This window comes from Achroia grisella, unplaced genomic scaffold, assembly GCF_030625045.1.
Source record: "Achroia grisella isolate CSIRO2021 unplaced genomic scaffold, CSIRO_AGI_Agris_v1 utg971, whole genome shotgun sequence".
NCBI lineage: Eukaryota > Metazoa > Arthropoda > Insecta > Lepidoptera > Pyralidae > Achroia > Achroia grisella.
This window is the reverse complement of record NW_026713077.1, coordinates 2,304,078-2,324,417: the sequence shown is the minus strand read 5'-3', so window position 1 is coordinate 2,324,417 and position 20,340 is coordinate 2,304,078. Positions and strand designations below refer to the sequence as shown.

The 20,340-nt window shown below is 33.6% G+C and overlaps 2 protein-coding genes across 2 annotated transcripts; one reads left to right on the top strand and one right to left on the bottom strand.

Annotated features, from left to right (window-relative positions):
* On the bottom strand, positions 1–6,991 carry LOC131854171 (juvenile hormone epoxide hydrolase-like). Its single transcript, XM_059205300.1, has 7 exons — positions 6,812–6,991; positions 5,620–5,847; positions 4,096–4,260; positions 3,129–3,275; positions 1,793–1,994; positions 594–828; positions 1–229 (listed from the first exon to the last, which is right to left on the bottom strand). Exons 1-7 carry the CDS (start codon positions 6,989–6,991, stop codon positions 4–6), a joined length of 1,383 nt encoding a protein of 460 aa, XP_059061283.1. The 3' UTR covers positions 1–3.
* A 6,661-nt stretch (positions 6,992–13,652) lies between these two features.
* Positions 13,653–19,983, top strand: LOC131854213 (juvenile hormone epoxide hydrolase-like). Its single transcript, XM_059205344.1, has 9 exons — positions 13,653–13,658; positions 14,288–14,461; positions 14,803–14,916; positions 14,989–15,216; positions 15,457–15,621; positions 16,379–16,525; positions 17,289–17,484; positions 18,141–18,375; positions 19,752–19,983. The coding sequence occupies exons 1-9, from the start codon at positions 13,653–13,655 to the stop codon at positions 19,981–19,983; spliced, it is 1,497 nt and encodes a 498-aa protein (XP_059061327.1).
* The last annotated feature ends 357 nt before the right edge of the window (positions 19,984–20,340 follow it).

The window sequence follows — 20,340 nt, the reverse complement described above, 5'->3', positions numbered from 1 at the left end:
AAATCACAATTCGCTTTTTGAACTCTTTTTCAAACTCCTAAACGCTTGTATGGCATCGAGCACATCATCAGCGAAGACTTGGGGCAGTTCCGATGCGAGGAAGTGACCACCTATGTCGATGGCTCTCACGTTGACCAAGTTGTGGTACTTGAATTTCAGAATGATGGGAGGCTGGTAGCTTATCTCGTGTTTAGCTTGGACCACCCACGTGGGAACTGAAGTTGGGATCCTGTAATTTATTATACATTTAATAAAATCAGAATAGCAAATTTAATTTGTAATATTTATCGTGAAAGTACATTATCTATACATATAAATAAAATTGAAGTGTCTGTTTGTAATATTGAAATAACCGTTTTTTACTACATGCATATGAATATAATATTCTTTACAATTTTTGTCTTTCTGTCTGTCTGTTTGTTCCGGCTAATCTCTAAAATGGCTGGACCGATTTTGTCGGGACTTTTATGGGCAGATAGCTGATGTAATAAGGAGTAACTTAGGCTACTTTTATTTTAGAAAAATATAGTTAAATGCCATGCTCACAAAGTCGTGGGATCAGTTAGTTATTAATAGAACTGGTCAATTCTTACTGGTGAATCTTCACAGATAACTGCTTCTTATTAATTGTTTCAGCATATAATCTCATAGACGAAGTTATAGAGTTACTGGTCCAGTACATCATCAGGTTATCGACTAGGTGTTCTCTGGTGAAGTACTTGGTGAGACCACCGTCTTCCAGATTCCTATTTTCGGGACGAGTCGCTACAGATGTCTTTTCTAGAATGTACGCTAGAAGACCGGCTGGAGAGTCGGTTAGAGAGACTCCTGAAATAGAAATATTAGTAATTCACTCAGGGCTGAAGTAGATTATGAAACACTTATAAATCAGGCAAGCAGTCTGATATAGATGAGAAAGGACGCCTACGCAAATGACTTTATACAAAGTCTATCAAGCGAATAGATAAACAGACATTTTTATATGTAAAGATATTTATTTATTTATTTGTTTACGTCACACTAAGTGAACTTTACAGTCTTCCAACATGCCCACTTAGGAAGATTGTATACAAATACACACAATTATAAACACTAATTACTAATACCTACACTAGGAAAAAAAAAATACCTAATCTAAATTTTACATACTACATAAATAATCTGCAGCCATCCTACGAAACTCCAGCAATTTACTAGTAAATATGTCTAGATCTGGAAAGCGACTAACTACACTGTTGAGTAGACTCAGATATAGATATTGGTACACTTAGTTTTTTTTTGCAAATTTTCTATGTTTATATCTAAATCTTGCCTTGTAAATTGCCTAGGCTTCTTACCAAATGGCTTGCTTTGTAAGTTGAGTGTCTTTGTAAGGGCGAGGTTTTGAAATTTCGAGAACTATTAATTATATAATGCCAGTGAATAGTTCTCTCCTACCATCAGGAGTACCACCTAAAATACCATCCTCATCATCTGGATGAATGGTGGTCCTCCACAGTACAGTTTTCTAGAAACTTTTAGCCACATACAACCACATTGTGGAATCACCTTCCAGCAATTTCCGAACCGATACGGTATTGAAACCTTCAAGAAAAAGCACTTGCATTTCCAATTCCCCTGGTTGCAGGTGCTCGTGGGCGGTATCACTTATTATCAGGTGAGCCGCATGCTCGTTTGTCACCTGTGTTATAAAAAAAAACCATAGAGATCTTTATGACCTGAAGCCCGCGTTGCTGTTCATGTATATAGTCCACGATTACTATTTAGCTTGTTCATCATTTCTAATACTCACCAATTGTATCAGGTTTTGTAGCTTGAATGTGGAAATATCCTGACTCTTCCACTAAAAAGGAGAAACTCTTCGATAGAGGGTACAACCGGTCCACTAATTCAGGGTCCATGAAGAGGGGTGGATAGATTGATATCAGTAATTCAAGTATGAACGATTTCGGATCCCTGAGTATCCCAAAATTGGTGTGGTAACCCAGCACTTCCTGCAATAGTAAAAGAACTAAAGTATTTCTTATACAAATAAAATTTGTCGTTGCTGGCTGGTATCGTTAAGTTCAAAATTCCTTTATTTGAAACTAGATGTGCTCGTGATATCACCATCGTTAAAAATCAATAAAAATAGTATATTTTTATTCTGATGCAGTTAGTTTTTTCGTGAAAGAGTAACAAACATCGATACTTACAAATTTTTATATTTATAATAATAATATTCATAAGATTAATGATGTGTTGATGATGTGATTTTTACAGGATTTTTTTTTATTTTGGTTACACTTTAGTGATCAAAACAAATTATTAATAAGTAGTTTCATATATGGATCGATAAAAAAGGGGAGAGTAGTGGGGGATTATCTTTTATAATAATTCTTATATTATTGCACCCTTGAAGTATCTTCACCCTGTGAGGGATAACAGAGATTCAATGCTAATACTGGCCTATGTTTGACGGCCTTGGTGGTCTAACAGTTCAGCACACCAATTCACTTCCTACAGTCGCTGGTTCGATTCCTCTCACCGCACAAACATTTGTATTCATGAGTATGACTGTTACATACTTAATGTATGTAGAAAACACCCAAACCGATACGTTTGGGTGTTTTCTACATACATTAAGTATGTATTTAAAAAAACTAGATATTAATATCAGTTGCCTAGTACCCATAACACAAGCTCTGCTTACCGTGCAACTAGATGGCGCTGTGGGAATTGTCCAGGGTTGTTCATTTACTCATTTATTATTATTATTATTATGAATGGTAGTAATATTTCTTGTTAGAACGAAACCGGTCAAAATTACAAGAGAATATTTTTTTATAGTTATACTATATGTAAGGGTAGTGTTTTTTTATGGATGATAATGGAATGGTGCACCTGCCTGCGCTAACGGTGTACGCTGGCGGGCCACCAGTGGAGGATGATAAGATGAGCATGAGGTCAGGTCAGTTAGCCCATCGTGACAAATTCATCAAGAATTTATCACGATGGTTTCCAGGGGGAACCGCGTGGAGGTCGACCTGACATGGTACATTGCTAGCAATGAGATCATCAGTCCACATTACTAACAATCCCCTTTCCCCCCTGTAAGGGTAGTGTTAGAAACATTAAAAATCATATACCTTAGGAAACAATGTCGCCATGTTGCTACAAATTATACCACCCCAATCACCACCCTGGATGTAGAACTGGTCATGTCCCAACCTGCGCATAAGGTTCCTCAAAACCACTGCAATCTCAATTGCTCCTAAACCTGGACGAACAGCTGCCTGTAATAATAATAACATGATAAAGAGGAAATACATATTTATATTTTGTATGTTTGTAACAAAAACTGATAAAGTATTGGATTGATTTTAAATATTCTTTCTCTGTTACATTATCTCTGAGTAATTATATAATAATAATAATAATAATAATCATCTCAGGACAATTCACACAGCGCCATCTAGTCCCAAGTTAAGCTATCTAAAGCTTGTGTTACGGGTACTAGATAACTGATACAAGTACATAGATAATTTTTTTTCGTAAATACATACATATTATACATAGAAAACGCCCAGACCAATACAAACAATCATACTCATGAATACAAATGTTTGTGCCGTGCGAGGAATCGAACCCGCGACCATCGGACGTAAAGCGGTGTGCTAGACCGCTAGACCACCGAGGTCGGCAATAGTGTCCATTTTTACTAAAAAAAAATAGAGATCCTACTAAAACTACATGAAGGATATATTAAGGTTTATTAATGGTCGGAAAAGGGATTGTTAGTAATGAACACTGATAATCTTACTGCTAGCAATGTACCATGTCAAGGTGACCTCCACGTGGTTCCCCCTGGAAACCATCGAGATAAATCCTTGCTGAATTTTTCACGATGGGCTAACTGACCTGGCCTCATGCTTATCTATTCATCCTCCACTGGTGACATTAAAAAATACATACAACCCTAAATTTTCACCCATCTATCACAAACCCCTATGTTTAATAGCGATTTTATTTTAGTTTAGTTTAATTGAGTTAAAATTAGGTTGTAATTTCCGAAAATTAAATGGCAATTTTAGTTTAAATTAATTCTATACTCACATCGGAATATCCATAGCCTGGTAGACTAGGAATGATTACTTCTAATGCGAAATTATTACCCTTACTAAGGGTCGTTAGTAAAGGTACTACAGAATAAAACTCGAGTACTGAAGACGGCCATCCATGTAGAAGCAACAACGGCACAACTTCCACATTCGCTGGAACCTGTAAATAAAAAATAGTTTAATATCTCTGTTTATTGAATTGAAATCCTATATGAGAACTGGTTTAAGAGTTTATATACTACTAACAGTGCCCGCGGCTTCGTCCGTGTATGTAATATTATGTTATCTGTGGTCCGTGTATTATACATTGACCAAATAAAGAAAAAATGTTCAATAATCTAACCCTAAATAGTGGAGGGAACAGGATTGTTAGTAATGTAGACAGATGATCCTATTACTAACAATGTACCCTGTTAGGTTAACCTCCACGCGGTTCCCCCTGGAAACCATCGTGATAATTTTCCGGTGAACTTATCACGATGGGCTAACTGACCTGACTTCATGTTCATCATATCATGAGTGATTCACCTCCACTTGTGCCCAGCCAGCGTAAACCGTTAGCATTCTATTATCATCCACTAAAAAAAACAAAAAATAGTTTACTAAAAAAGTTTCATCGTTCAACCTTCTAGATTTAAAAATGACAATACTTCCATACAACTTTTGATCTCCCTTTTCAACACCTTACAACCCTTTTTTTCGAATTAAAATTAGCCTATGTCCTTTCCCAGGATCTAGACTATCTATGTACCAAATTTTATTTAAATCGTTTCAGTAGTTTTGGCGTGAAAGCGAGACAGCCTTTTCACACGCTTAAACCAAAGGAAAAACTTTTAAGCGACAATTTTTTTATCCATTATCCACCTATAGTTACCAATACTTGTATATCTTTCTTCAAGTGAAGCTTATTCAGGTAGATTATCCCAAAGAGTATTGTACCCACTGGGGTACAATACTTGTGTGGGGTACAATAATGCGTACTGACGCATCGACATTATCTTATCATCAGTTCTAGCGATTCAGTCGTGCCAATAAACGATTTGTCAAGCTTTATCTTTGTTAGGTCCTTTTGTGGCTATAGATTGATTTATATTTACTGAATAAATAATAATAATAAATAACTCTAGACAATTAACACAGCACCATCTAGTCGCACGGTAAGCACAGCTTGTGTTATGGGTACTAGACAACTGATATAAATAATTAGATACTTTTTTTTGTAAAAATATATCCCAGTATCTATTGATTCGAATTGTGTTGGATCAATTCATCGAAGTCCAAGTCGAGGAAGGCTTTAAGCTATATAACATTACGCTACGACCAATAGGAGCAGAGCTGCAATGAAAAATATTGCAAAACGTGGTGAAACGAAACGCAGACGAAGTTGCATAATATACATAGAAAACACCCAGACCTTACCATACAAACAATCATACTCATGAATACAAATGTTTGTACCATACGGGGAATCGAACTCGCGACCAACGGAACAAAAAATTATCATGACCTATTCTATTACCTGAGGTTTAACCCTAACGAAGTGTATATCCAAACCCTGGATATTGGTCTTGAACTGCGGAAACTGGTTAATGTGCTTCTCCCGATCCTCAAATGGGTACTCCTCCGCCCAATACTGTATCCAGGAGTCCAGGGCCTTTGTGTTGAATCCGTATTCGAAAGCAATTCCTTCAAGTGGGGGTGTGAAATCGCGGTGATTCCTTAATCTGCCTCTGAGGTCATTTATCATCTAAAATTATTGTTTTCATATATTTTATCGAATTAGGTGTTATTGCAATTCCGGTTACTTAAAAAAATATACATACAAAAATTCTAGAAAATACTGTAAACGTTTTAGAACCGTTTCAAATTGATCATATTCTTAATTATATTTATAAACTACCCATGACCCGCCCGCGTGGAATGTGAAACTTTATTTTTCTAAAATAAGAGAATATTTCTACAATAAAAGTAGCCTAAGTTACTCCTTATTACATCAGCTACCTGCCAAAAAAAGTCCCGTCAAAATCGGTCCAGCTATTTCAGAGATTAGCCGGAACAAACAGACAGGCAGGCAGACAAAAATTGTACAAAATGTTATTTATGTACCGTATTTATATTCATATGCATGTAGTAAAAAACAGTTATTTCAATATTACACGACGAATATTACAAATGGGGTTGTCAGATCATAAATCTTCTTCGATCAGTTCCCGGGATATTGTATTAATCATAACATTAATACTAGATCTAAAGACAGAACTTTTTGTAACAAGTGTTTGTTACAAAAAGTAAATAGGTCTTTTATGGGAATGGGTATAAAAATTTACAATAAGATAACAAAGGATATATTGGAATTACCCTTAAATAAATTCAAAACATCTTTTAAATCATATTTACTGAGCAAAGCCTAACTCACTAACCGACTTGAATGACGAGCGTGCATGGCAATAGTTATTCATGCACGGGATTTTCATTTAATGTTAGACATAGACACCTATATAAGTAAACATTATAAATAAACTGGCTTTTTTTTTAAATATACATTTTTGCCAGTTCTTTTCAATTGAATCTGTGTACAGAACTGGACGGTAGAACTGGACGATTTTAATATAAAAAAGTGACGTTCATAAACGGCTAAAATGTCCCACACTAATAATTTTTTAATTTGAATTTGAAATAAAAAAACTACTGAGATCATAAATATTACGTACAGTTTCTGTGAAATTGATAGCAAATGGTCGAATACTTGTGTCTTGCCTCTGTCGCAGCTTCTCAGGTCCCCACCAAGCATTGTAATCAAGCTTCGGCAGTGGTGGAGGACTCTCAATGAACAGCAGGTAAATCGGATAAGCTATGACGATCAGAAGTATTATGAGTAGGACCTTCAGCATCTGAAAATAGAAACTGAATTACACAGTGACAGCCTCGGTAGTCTAGCGGTTTACTCATGCGAGTTCGATTCCTCGTCTGGTACAAATATTTGTATATAATTGTTTGTATTGGACCGACATAGTTCTCACTTTACTTAAATAAGTAAATTGCAGAAAGCAGAATTTATAACACAATTATAGAAATAGAAATAATCTTTATTCAAATAAACTCATTACAAGCACTTTTGAATAGTCATATTTTGATTCTACCACTCATCGGAATGCAGATTCATCACAAGAAGAATGAGCAAGAAACTTGTGTGTTGCTCTTTTAAATAGACGTTTCTTTTATATAATAATTACAGTATAACATATAAGAGGCATGCGATAATCAACACAGAAATCGCTACGCACTCATTATTAGTGTAATCAGATAATATTGTCAGTGCTATGGATTTTAAGTTTTTCTATAAAAACATTATTGTCGTTAACGAATTCTTCATATAGTCAATAATGTAAATATATTTATGTAATGTTTATATCATATGTAATTATCTAAATATGAAGTAATTTATTCAGATAAAACTGTACATTTAATAAGTACTTGGTATAAATGGTAGACAAAATATTGTGATTAGATTAAACCAAACAACCGGCAAGCTGTATGTATTAATTAATTATGTACAACATTTTTTTTTAAAAGAATACGAGCTGAGTTTCTATTCAATTCTTCTCACCTTGAAATCATTCCGGACTGACGGTAAATTTGACATATCATAAGAGTCTGTAATAGACCTACATCAATAAAGATATTTTGAATTTGAATTTGAATTTGAATTTCTGAAAAACTATGACGAACAAACAAACCAAAAAAAATACCGAAGAATAATAATAATATACATATAATATACGGTACCAGACAGATACAAACAAGAATAAATGTTTACACCGTGCGAGGAATCGTACCCGCGACCATCGAAAATAAAGCGGTGTACTAAACATATAGGCCAGTAGCTAGGCGGTCATAGATAAAAACAGAGAATATAAATCGAATCTATCTTTTTTTGAAATCGGTTCATTAGCAAAATCGATATCGGGTACCAGGCGATCATAAGTGAAATGAAGTTACACTGACCTTTGTAAAATTTAAATGATGTTCACATCACAAACACAACCACACACTACACGATACATTGATAAATAACTGTTTTTACACTCCGCTCTTGTCTACAAATAGTGCTCAATGTCAAAACGTTGTAAGTGAGATATAAATATAACCGTATATAGACAGTATGACTATTCAATTACGACTAAAAATGTTTCGATTTGTAATTTCACATGTTACTTTTATTAACGTACTCCAGCGAAAGGAACGATCAAATTCCAAGTTTAAAATTATAAATATATTAATTTAATACCCTAAAATATTATACTTATTTTGAAAAGATTTTGATATGTTAATAATTACTATAAAAACATAAATAGAGTTGTTTCCTATATTTATTCACTACTAGCTGTTCCCGTGACTTCGTCCGCGTGGAATGTAACTTTATTTTTCTAAAATAAAAGTAGCCTAAGTTATTCATTACAGCAACTACCAAAAAAAGTTTCGTCAAAATTAGTCCAGCCATTTCAGAGATTAGCCAGAACAAACAGACAGATAGACAAAAATTGTAAAAAATGTTATTTTGGAGTATATACCGTATTTATATTCATATGCATGTAGTAAAAAACGGTTATTTAAATATTACAAACAGACAATCCAATTTTATTTATATGTATAGATACAACTATACTAATTGCTTCTACCCACAAGTTCTTCTGCGGGTAGGGGAGGGGATTGTTAGTAATGGTTTTATTAAGAAAGACCTAGTAAGAAGTTGTTTGCGTGGTTACCTCAGTCTCAAATATTTCACCCGTTTTACTAATATTATAAATGCGAAAGTTTGTTTGTTTCGAAATCTATGAGTATGGGTGGATGTTTGTTACTCTTTCATGCAAAAACTACGGAACGGATTTTGATGAAACTTTATAATAAAATAGCTTATACATTAGAATAACACGTAGGCTATTAAGTCAAATTGTTTTAGAAAGAAAAAAAAATCCACATAAAAATTTACACTTATCCCTCTTTCGAAGTCGGCTAAAACAATACAGAGGACGCACATAATAGACCATCTAAAAACGGTATAAATTCGTTAAACCTAACTACAGTCTGTTTCCGGGAGATAATTTTGGCGGTAAATACAAATTAACGAGCGATTATTAGACGAGCGAGTAATAATCTCATTAAAAATTAACTTAAACTCATTAAAAAATATAAAACGGTCATTGTTAGCCAGTATTGCAGTACAAGACACCCGTACAAGTGTTTAATTACAATATAATTTTAATATTAATATAACTTTAGAGCTTGCAATAGCCTTGTGAGTATATTTCCAAACTATTCCGTCAGCAGAGATAGACGTTTGTTGATGTTTTAAAAAAAAATTTTCACTAAAAGATCCTGCTCATTCTGTTTATATCAGTGATAATAATATTAAAAAAAAAGAATTCAGGTATAACAACCTCCTGCATTCTGTTTTAATCTTTTTGTTAATATTAGTGATAATAGAATTTTAAAAAAAGTATTCCACTAAAAGATCCTGCTTCATTCTGTTTATATCAGTGATAATAATATTTTAAATAAAAGAATTCAGGTATAAAAAACTCCTTGATTCTGTTTTAATCTTTTTGTTAATATCAGTGATAATAGAATTTTAAAAAAGAATTCCACTAAAAGATCCTGCTTCATTCTGTTTATATCAGTGATAATAGTATTTTAAAAAAAGAATTCAGCTATAAAACCTCCTTCATTCTGTTTTAATCTTTTTGTTAATATCAGTGACAATAGAATTTAAAAAAAAGGATTCCACTAAAAGATTCTGCTTCATTCTGTTTATATCAGTGATAATAATATTTTAAAAATAGAATTCCACTAAAAGATCCTGCTTCATTCTGTTTATATCAGTAATAATAATATTTTAAAAAAAGAATTCAGCTATAAAACCGCCTTCATTCTGTTTTAATCTTTTTGTTAATATCAGTGATAATAGAATTTAAAAAAAAGGATTCCACGAAAAGATTCTGCTTCATTCTGTTTATATCAGTGATAATAATATTTTAAAAAAAGAATTCAGGTATAAAAACCTTATTGATTCTGTTTTAATCTTTTTGTTAATATCAGTGATAATAGAATTTTAAAAAAGAATTCCACTAAAAGATCCTGCTTCATTCTGTTTATATCAGTGATAATAATATTTTAAAAAAAGAATTCAGCTATAAAACCTCCTTCATTCTGTTTTAATCTTTTTGTTAATATCAGTGATAATAGTATTTTAAAAAAAGAATTCCGGTAAAAGAGCCTTAATGTTTAAATCTTTTTTTTTAACATAATTGTTAATAAATACTATTTCAAAAACAGGTAAAAGATTCACCTTCATCCTGTTTAAATGTGTTTATTTTATTTATTAATATTTAAAAAAAAATTGCTGCAAAAGAAGTTTCTTATACATTAATATTATATTTATATTATATTAATATTATGAATATTATATTTACATAAGTCGGCGGCGCTGTCCGTTCGCTTATATCTTTTATATTACGCAACAGATTTTAATGCAGTTTTTAGCATTAGATAGAGTGATTCAAGAAGAAGGTTTCTATCTGTAATACATCCGTGTAGGAGAAACCGATAAAGTCTTTATCGGTATTTATTGGTATCTTCTATAGAATCTTTTAGGTTTCTTTTTTATTAAAATTGCCCCGGATATTAATTTCCAGGTTTGCTACTAATTTATTTATACAAAACTTTTTTATTACATTTCAGGTTACAAAATTAAAAGATTTGAAATTCATTTGAAAATAAATTGAAATAAATAAATGAAATATCTGATAAATAATAAGTGCTTAAGATATAAGTGATGCGTGATATATTATTTTTTTGTGATTAAAATATATTTAGCTGGAGGTCATTAGTAACTGAATATGTTACTTATATGATCTATTTCGGTAAGTTATATATTTAGCATATTTTATCTATTTTATTAGCTATATTTAGAATAACATTAATACCCAAATTAATTGTACAAATTACTATTTTAATGCCAGCGATGAGTATAAGAATTGAATGCAATATAAATCGACCTTCACGCGGTCCCCCCTGGAAACCATCATGGTTAATTTCTAGTGTATTCATCACGAAGGGCTAACTGACCTGACTGCATGTTCATCCTATCATCCTCCACTGGTGCCCCCCAGCGTATACTGTTAGCGGATTTTTCGGTCTACTCTAATGCTTTTGACCGCATCTTCACCGGACGATAACGGGCGAGAGCAGATGGCGCTCCAACCTGCGGAAGAACTTATGGAGTGGCTGAAGGCCAACTCCTGCATAACGAATACGACTTTAGTCTGAGGGTCCGGTAGGGTTTGAACCTCGACTCAGGCTGTCGTACTTTCGATCCTCATTTGAATTGAACGAGAGATCGATCGGAGGGGGGAGCACTATTCCATAATCATCATAAAAAAAGTATAAATAGTGCGTGTTCTACGTTTATATAATAGCAATAATTTATATACAAATGAAATAACGGATAGCGTTCATTAAAAGACGTTTAAGTTATGAATTATTCATACATGAACCGTTCGAATCATTGAACCACGTTCAATGTTGCCATTTTACAACTGTTTTTCCCCAAACAATGCCATAAATCCCTAATTTTAAGATCAATACAATAGCAGAGTAAGATTTTGCTCAATGAAGCAAAATGGTTCCCCGAATTTCAGAGAGGGTGGACTCATTGCCCCCTCTGTGTTGTACCGTTTTGTCTCGTTTATTACTTTTAAATTTTATTATAAGCTGCAATTGTATTAGTTTTTATTTGAGAAAAATAAAGGTGATGATGATTATTATTAGTATTGTGTTAGTTTCCATTTAGTTGTCTAAATTTCGACATAATTGAAACTATCAGTAAGGCTTTTACATCAATTTTTATTAACAAAAACTCTCTAATCAAATCTCAAATTCCACCAAATAAAAAATTTCCCCTTAAAATTTCCCGGGTTTAGGGGTTTGTCTCGCTTTTCTAGAGTAGACTATGTGTAAGGTACTTAAAATTTTTAATTTACATTAGAAACGAATAACTGTCACGTTAAATGCACTTTACTTATTAGAGCATACGCTGAAGTACCACAATGTTTGGTTCATCTTGTCCTATATTTATATTATTTAACTAAAATTCCTTAATATTCCTACCATAATTTACTTCGAACAAATTCCTCCAAATATTTTAGCTCTCCAATTTTCCCGTATTTTAGGGTAATTGGCCACCTGGCATCACTGACTATGTGTTACATTAGAGAAGACTAGTAATCACGCCACGCTTTGTTTCACTTATTAATACTGTTCACTGGAGAGTGGCACTGTTTGAATTATCTGTCAACCTATATAATATATATTCTATGTATATTACGTATGTAAAAAAAATTACACAAATATTTTGTTAGATGTTTAGTAATCATAATACAAGCTCTGCTTAGCTTGGAACTAAACAGCGTTGTGTGAATAGTCCAGGGTTTTATATGGATTACAATGGAAAAGTACAATGTACCATGTCAGGTTGATCTCCAAGAGGTTAGCCCTGGAAACTATCATGATAAATTCTTGGTGAATTCACCACAATGGTCTAACTGACCATCATGTTTATCTTATCATCCTCCATTGGTGCTTCGCCAGCGTAAACCGTTAGCGCAGGCCGGTGCACTATTCCAATATCAACCGAATTATTATTCAAATAAACTGGTCTTATAATGTAATGAACATAAATATCAATGTAGCTATAAGTAACTTCTGCTCCTATCTTTTTTTTAAATACCCTCATCAACCTATATTAACATATGAAGTATACTGTCACTACAATATCGACAATCGAAAATATATCATTTTTTTAGGGTTTTGGGTTATTGTTAGGTACTAAGACCTGTAACACTGCGACCTGCATAGATCTATTGTGCTCGCCTTTTTCAAAGCTCGCTATCGATACCCGTGAGGGACAAGAATTGAAGGATATTCTTAGGAGCGATGGTTTTTATCTCCAATTTTAGGTTTTTATCTCAAGATAGAGTGTATACTTTCCAAAGGAGTTATTTCGTTTATGCATGGGTGGGCTACAACCACATAGGATGTATCTCAACCACGTAGGACATCTTATATCTGACTAACTTTTGCACGCGGCTTCGCTCACGTTTATTTATCCTTTTAGGGGTGGAATTTATGAAAATCCTTTCTTAGCCTGCGTTTGACGAAAGTGACGAATATTCATACAAACTTTCATTCCCTATTTTATTCCCTCGGAGGTAGAATTAATCAAAATCCTTTCTTAGCGGATGCCTACGTAATAACATCTACCTGCATGCCAAATTTCAGTCCAAACCACTGGACGGCTCGGGCGTCCAGTGGTTTGGACTGTGCGTTGTTAGATCACTATGTCAGTCACCCTTGAGTAATATATATTTAGATTACTTAATTAAAAAAATCTATTTGTCCACAGGTTACAACACTATTAAAGAGTAAAGATTCTAAAATCCATTTTCGTGTAATTAAAGTTCAGTGTATTCAAGATTTCTATTTTAAACAACAATAATGAAGGTAAGACAAAAACAACATTACAGTTTAAAGGTACAAAATAATAACGATCTTTCTAATAAGAAAGATCGTTCAGATATTGTATTTATTGAATTCAATAAATACAATATCTGAAGCCGGTGGTCTAGATGTTTAGCACGCCGCTTTACTTCCAATAGTCGCTGGTTCAATTCCTCGCACGGTGCAAACATTTGTATTCATAAATATGATTGTTTGTACCGGTCTGGATGTTTTCCATGTATATTATGTAAGTATGTATTTACAAAGAAATATAAAGTAAAGTATTTATATCAGTTGTCTAGTACCCATAACACAGACACTGCTTATCTTGGGACTAGGTGGCGCTGTGTTAATTGTCCAGGGTTATTTTTTTTATTAACATAATTAGAAAGCAAGCTACTTAACGATATAAATAAATAAGCCAGAAATATCGACTTTATACAAAGTTTACAGTACCGTATAATGATGTACTAGGTATTACTTTCAAAGTATCTCAGGTATATGTAGCTGTTATTTTATTATTTTAGTGTCTTTTGTAGGTTTATCCTACTCCATCATTAAATGTAGAACACTCTATCAGTAATACTTTACACTTAACTTTGTTATCAACAATATTTATCTCATATTTTCAGATATCAAAGTGCTTATTATTCCTTTCGGCCATTACGATTGTATTTTCTGATCCTTCATCAGACTGCCTTTTACCTATACCAGGATTGAACTATGATGCTTGGTGGGGACCTGAAGAGCTTAGAGAACTACAAGACACCAGCATCAGACCTTTTCAAGTAAACTTTACAAATGAAGTAAGTCTAATATTGTTTTAATAACTTTCTTCTAAAGAGTAACGCAGTTTAGCCCGCATTTTGCATAGTGATCTACAGTGAATGTATAGGTTTTGGGATAGACTTCATAATTATTAGAATCGTTTGTCCAAGTGCCAGTTCTGGGGTCCTTTGTCTTCCCGAGTTCCCGAGATATAACGTTTCCAAACTTTGGGAGCCATCAGATATCGCCAGCGGTGAGCATGCCGTATGCGAATGACCAGCGCCAAATTCAAATTTAGGAGAATAGAAAGATCACTAGCATATGCTATTGCAATTTTGTCAAAAGTAAATAGTATAATCAGTGTTCGTAACCCGAACAGACCAGTCCCTACAACCTACCGCACCCGTTCGCGACTATAACAGATGAACTAGCCGTCATTGCTCTCAACCATATTACAGAGAGAATATTGAGCCAGTACACTACGTCGCCACAAGTATTAAGTTTATAGCGATCCTTCTCTTTATTCACCAATGAATTGTCCTGATTTAATTAATTCCCATTCCAGATGACTCTGGATCTGCTGTATCGTTTAAAACATCGCCGGCAATTGATTCCCTCATTAGAAGGTGTTTGGTTCGAGTATGGTATAAATTCTGATGTAGTCGAAGAATGGTTAACATACTGGGAGAACGACTATAACTTTAAATATAGGGAGAAAGTTTTGAATAGTGTTCCACATTACAAAACTAATGTACAAGGTTTGGATATCCACTTCGTCTGGGCAAAACCTCAGGTAAATCTAAGTTTTACACCACAAAAATAGCCTAATAGTCTAAAGTATCTTTAGTATTACGTCAGCAACAAACAAGTTTCTTGATCATTCTTCTTGTGATGACTCTGCGTTCCAATTGAGTGATTTCAAAAATATAACAATTCAAAAGTACCAACACGAGTAGAGATAATTCAACTCGAGTTGACACATCTCTAATATTACAGTTATGAGTTTATTACCACAATTGTTATTTATTTCCAGGTATTAGATCATATACAAGTAGTACCTCTATTACTACTAAATGGTTGGCCGAGCTCATTCGTAGAGTTCCTCGAAGTGATTCCTCGACTTGTAGCTCCGGATGCACACCGAGAGTTTGCAGTAGAAGTAATTTCTCCATCGTTACCTGGATTTACATTATCTGAAGTTAGTACTATTTTAAATCAAATGTTAAATGATAAGCCTCCTAACTACAAGCTAATATGTTTGTATAATTGCATTGCTGTGGATTCAGTGCTTTTTTTCGGACTACTCTAATGCTGTTGGCCGCAGCCTTGACAGCTTCACCGAATGATAGGGGGCGAGTGCAGATGGCACTCCAAACCAAAGGAACTGAATGTGGACTTAGATATGACAATTGAGTGATATATATTGTCATTTACTAACATAGTTTTTAAGTTCTTTACTAACGTAATATGGATGAATATCAGAATTAAATAAATAAATTGTACATTTCACAGATTACTATCGTCATTTACATATATTATAGTGACGTGCTCTAGTGGTTTACTATCTTGAATTACGCCCAAGAGATCGTAAGTTCAAATCTCGGTGAACCAGAGATTTCCGGTGAAGAAAATATTAATATCAGATTAAAAATTAATCCAAGAGACGGGGCAGTAGACTTATCCACTGTCTCGTTAGATTCTAAATGTACCGATTAAAATAGTCATGTCAAATACTTCGTTGATGGTCGATGTTGAATCTTGTAGATGACAAGATTAAACATCGACCGTTGACAATGCCTCTGATTACCCAGAATTACTGTCAAGACAGTATCTTATGTTTTATATGTTAAAATATAATTAACTGAAGTCCCTAGACCTTTCTTCTCGATTTTAGTAGCTGGCTGAACTTAGTAGTAGGATAGAGTTTTGTATTAGAATAAATTATTTTCTCACAGGGAACAACTCGTCCTGGCTTAAGTGCTGTGGACATGGCAGTCATATTCAGAAACCTTATGCACAGGCTTGGGCATCATGAGTATTATGTACAAGGTGGAGATTTTGGCTCAATGGTAGCCAACGGTTTAGCTACATTATTCCCTCAGGTATCAGGTTTACTTGTTTATCTTTAATCTTAATTTACTATAATATAATATAATTAGATTTATTAGAGGATTGTTAGAAATGTGGCTGATGACCCCATGCTATCAATGTATCATGTCAGCTTGATCTCCACGTGGATGTCTCTTTCCTTTGGATTTATCTAATTACCACTGCATATATTTACTTATATTGAGTACCTCAGTGGTCTAGCGGTTTAGCACACCGTCTTACTTTCAATGGTCGCAAGATCGATTCCTCGCACGGTACAAACTTTTGTATGAAGAGGTAAAGGAAATTGTTAATAATGTGGATTGGTGATGACCCCATTGCTACCAATGTACCATGTCATATTGAAATCCACGCGGTTTCCCCTGGAAATCATCGTGATTAATTGCTAGTGAATTTACCACGATGTGCTAACTGACCTGACCTCACGCTCCCATCACCCTCCATTGGTACCTCGCCAGCGTAAACCTTGCGCAGGCTGGTGAACCATACCAGTCAGTATCATCCATAAAAAAATGATGTCAATAAATGAGCAGATCCCGAAACTTTGTAATTTGTTTTCCATTTGATTGCTGTTTCCTGGGATAAGACCCATGCTATATTCTAAATGAGATCTCTGATTATTAATTATACATTGATAATAACTTCATTTAATTTAATGCAATAGTTTTTGCGTGATGATTACACGAACATATAGATAGACAATAATTTATATGTATAAATGATTATTAATCAGACTAAAGTTTCTGATTATTACAGGAGGTTCTGGGTTATCACACCAATCTACCGTATTTATTATCATTGCCAGCAAGACTACCTTCGCTAGCTTCTCTCCTTATACCCGATATGGGTAATTCGATATATGCTGGTAATAATACTAAAGGGAGAACATCCGAAGATAATATTCAGCAATTAGCATATTTGTACTATCAATCTACTAAATCAGACACACTTGGTAAGTTTTTTTTGACGACCTTAGTTGTTTAGCTATTAATGTACTGCAATTTTTTCAATAATAATAATATCAGGATAATTCACACAGCGCCATCTACTCCCAAGTTAGGCTAACTAAAGATTGTGTTACGGATACTAGATAACTGATACAAATAAATAGATATTTTTTTAATAAATTACATATTATACTTAGAAAACACCCAGACCGATACAAACATTACATTCATGAATACAAATGTTTGTGCCGTGAGAGGTATCGAACCCGCGGCGGAAGTAAGGCGGTGTGCTTACCGCTAGACCACCGAGGCCGTCAAATATAATAATTAATTGTAGGTTTGATTCCTCTATACCAGTGATTCCCAAAGTGGTCTACATCGACCCCCAGGGGTATATGACAAACTGCAAGGGGTCTACGACAGCGGTCATCTTATTGTTTTCACTTTATGTTTTTAACACTAAACTTTACTACAGTTAGAAATTGACAAAAAATCAATACCAGGTAAGAGTGGGGGTCTACCCAAAACCAAAAAATATGGTAAGGGGTCTACTATACAAAGAGTTTGGGAACCTCTGGTCTATACAAACCAATTTTCTGAATAAAAATAACATATTAAAAAAATATTTGAATAAGTTCGTTATCTAGAATTATTATTTCAGGAATGGCCTTAAACGAATCTCCAACAGGTTTACTTGCATATCTTCTAGAGAAGTTTCATTTCGGCTCCGTATTGGACAGAAGAGAAAACGCTGGAGCGAGACTCGACTCTATTATGCCTAGAGATAAGGTTCTGGATACAATAACACTTTATTGGATGACGAGATCTATTACGACCAGCATGAGAATATATGCAGAGGTATTTAATAGAAGGACATTTGCTATGAATATTGATGAGTAAGTTATTATATGTCTTCTTCTTTCTTCTTCTGTTTTCTTCTTTCGTCCTCTTTCTTCTTCTTCTTTGCATAGTTCTTCACAATGTTTATGTTAAACTTCGTATCTTAAACATTAATGCAGAGTTATAATACATTGAAACCATTGTAATTAAATAATTACTAAATTATATTATAGCTAATTGGATTCCAGGGTTGAAAGAAAAAAATATTTATTCACTGTAAATTAGAAACAAAAAAAGTAAAAATATTGATAATGTTAGTACCAGAATTACAGACAGTAGTCTTACTAAAGGCGTTGATTCATAGTATACAAAATATGTATTATTTATACAACTTGAAAATATTATACAGGGGGTTATATTTATTTGTTTGAATATTACTTTCTCTATATTTCTCTATGGATACTTAATAATTTTTACATTTATAACATTTATAAAAAGTAACATTATCAGGAATTAAAACGAGCAGATTCTATTACTTAAACAACAAAACAATAACAACCTGTCTACCCTTAAAAAGCCCGTGTTTTGTTTTAGAAGTTTAGAGATACGTGCAACCAAACTATCTATGCCAAACCGATGCTGATCGCGGTTTAACTGTGAAGCAAAAAACGAATAACATTAATATAATACCCGAGCACAATTCACACAGCGCCATCTAGTCCCACTTTAAGCAGAGGTTGAATTATAGGTACTAGATAGAAATAGAAATAGAAATAATCCTTATTCAAATAAACTCATTACAAGCACTTTTGAATAGTCATATTTTGATTTTACCACTCATTCGGAATGCAGATTCATCACAAGAAGAATGAGCAAGAAACTTGTGTGTTGCTCTTTTGAATAGATGTTTTCTTTTATAAAATAATTACAGTATAACAAGTAACAGGCATGCGATAATCAACATAGAAATCGCTACGCACTCATTATTAGTGTAATCTGATAATATTGTCAGTGCTGTGGATTTTAAGTTTTTCTATAAAAACATTAAATTCAAATTCAAAAATCATTTATTCATGTAGGACATTTTAGCCGCTTATGAACGTTAAATTTTTACATTCTAATTTTATTTTTTTTCCCTACCGTCGTTATTATTGTCGTTAACGAATTCTTCAATTTTATAGTAAGCGTTTTTGCAAAGGAAGTGTTTTATATGACATTAAAATTTTTTTCAGGTAGATTTATAACGGACTCTAGTATTTTGTTGTAAAACCTTGCGCAATTGCCATAAAAATATATAGGTATAAATACATAGACCGATATTACATTATATACAATTTTTTGTACCGTGCTAGAATCAAACCCGGTATACTATTCCGCTAGACCACCGAAGCCGTCAGAAAACAAGATAAAAATAATTTTCATCTGATTCCAGGATCAGGACACCAGTCCCTACATGGGTCTTGGAGGCGAAGTACGAAATATCAGGATTTTCAACTGGAACACTCCAGAACAAGTATCCTAACCTGATCCAACACAGGACTTTAGAATATGGTGGTCATTTCCTACCGATCGAATTGCCTGAAATGTTCTCCAACGATGTACTAGATGCCATCACAGCATTTAGAAGCTGGCATATTAGGAATAAACGGAGAAATGAACTGTAACAATGAAGTATCGTCGATTATCTCACTGCTGGAATAACATACCACCACCTATTCAAGATCTAAAATCAATTCACACTTTTAAACGACACCTAAAAAAATACTTCATGCAGGCACAAAAATCAATCTAGGCAAAAATACATTACCAATTTATATATCTGTATCTTTATATACCCTCTCCTGTATCTCTTTTATTTGACTGTATTTATATCTATTCTCGCCTTGTCATTTGTGTACTATCTCTATTTTAGCTAAATGTGTATTTATGTATATTAATTTATATCAATTTATTATATATTAAGTATTATATCATATCATAAATCGTGTACAACATGGCAATACACCACCCTAGGTCTTGTG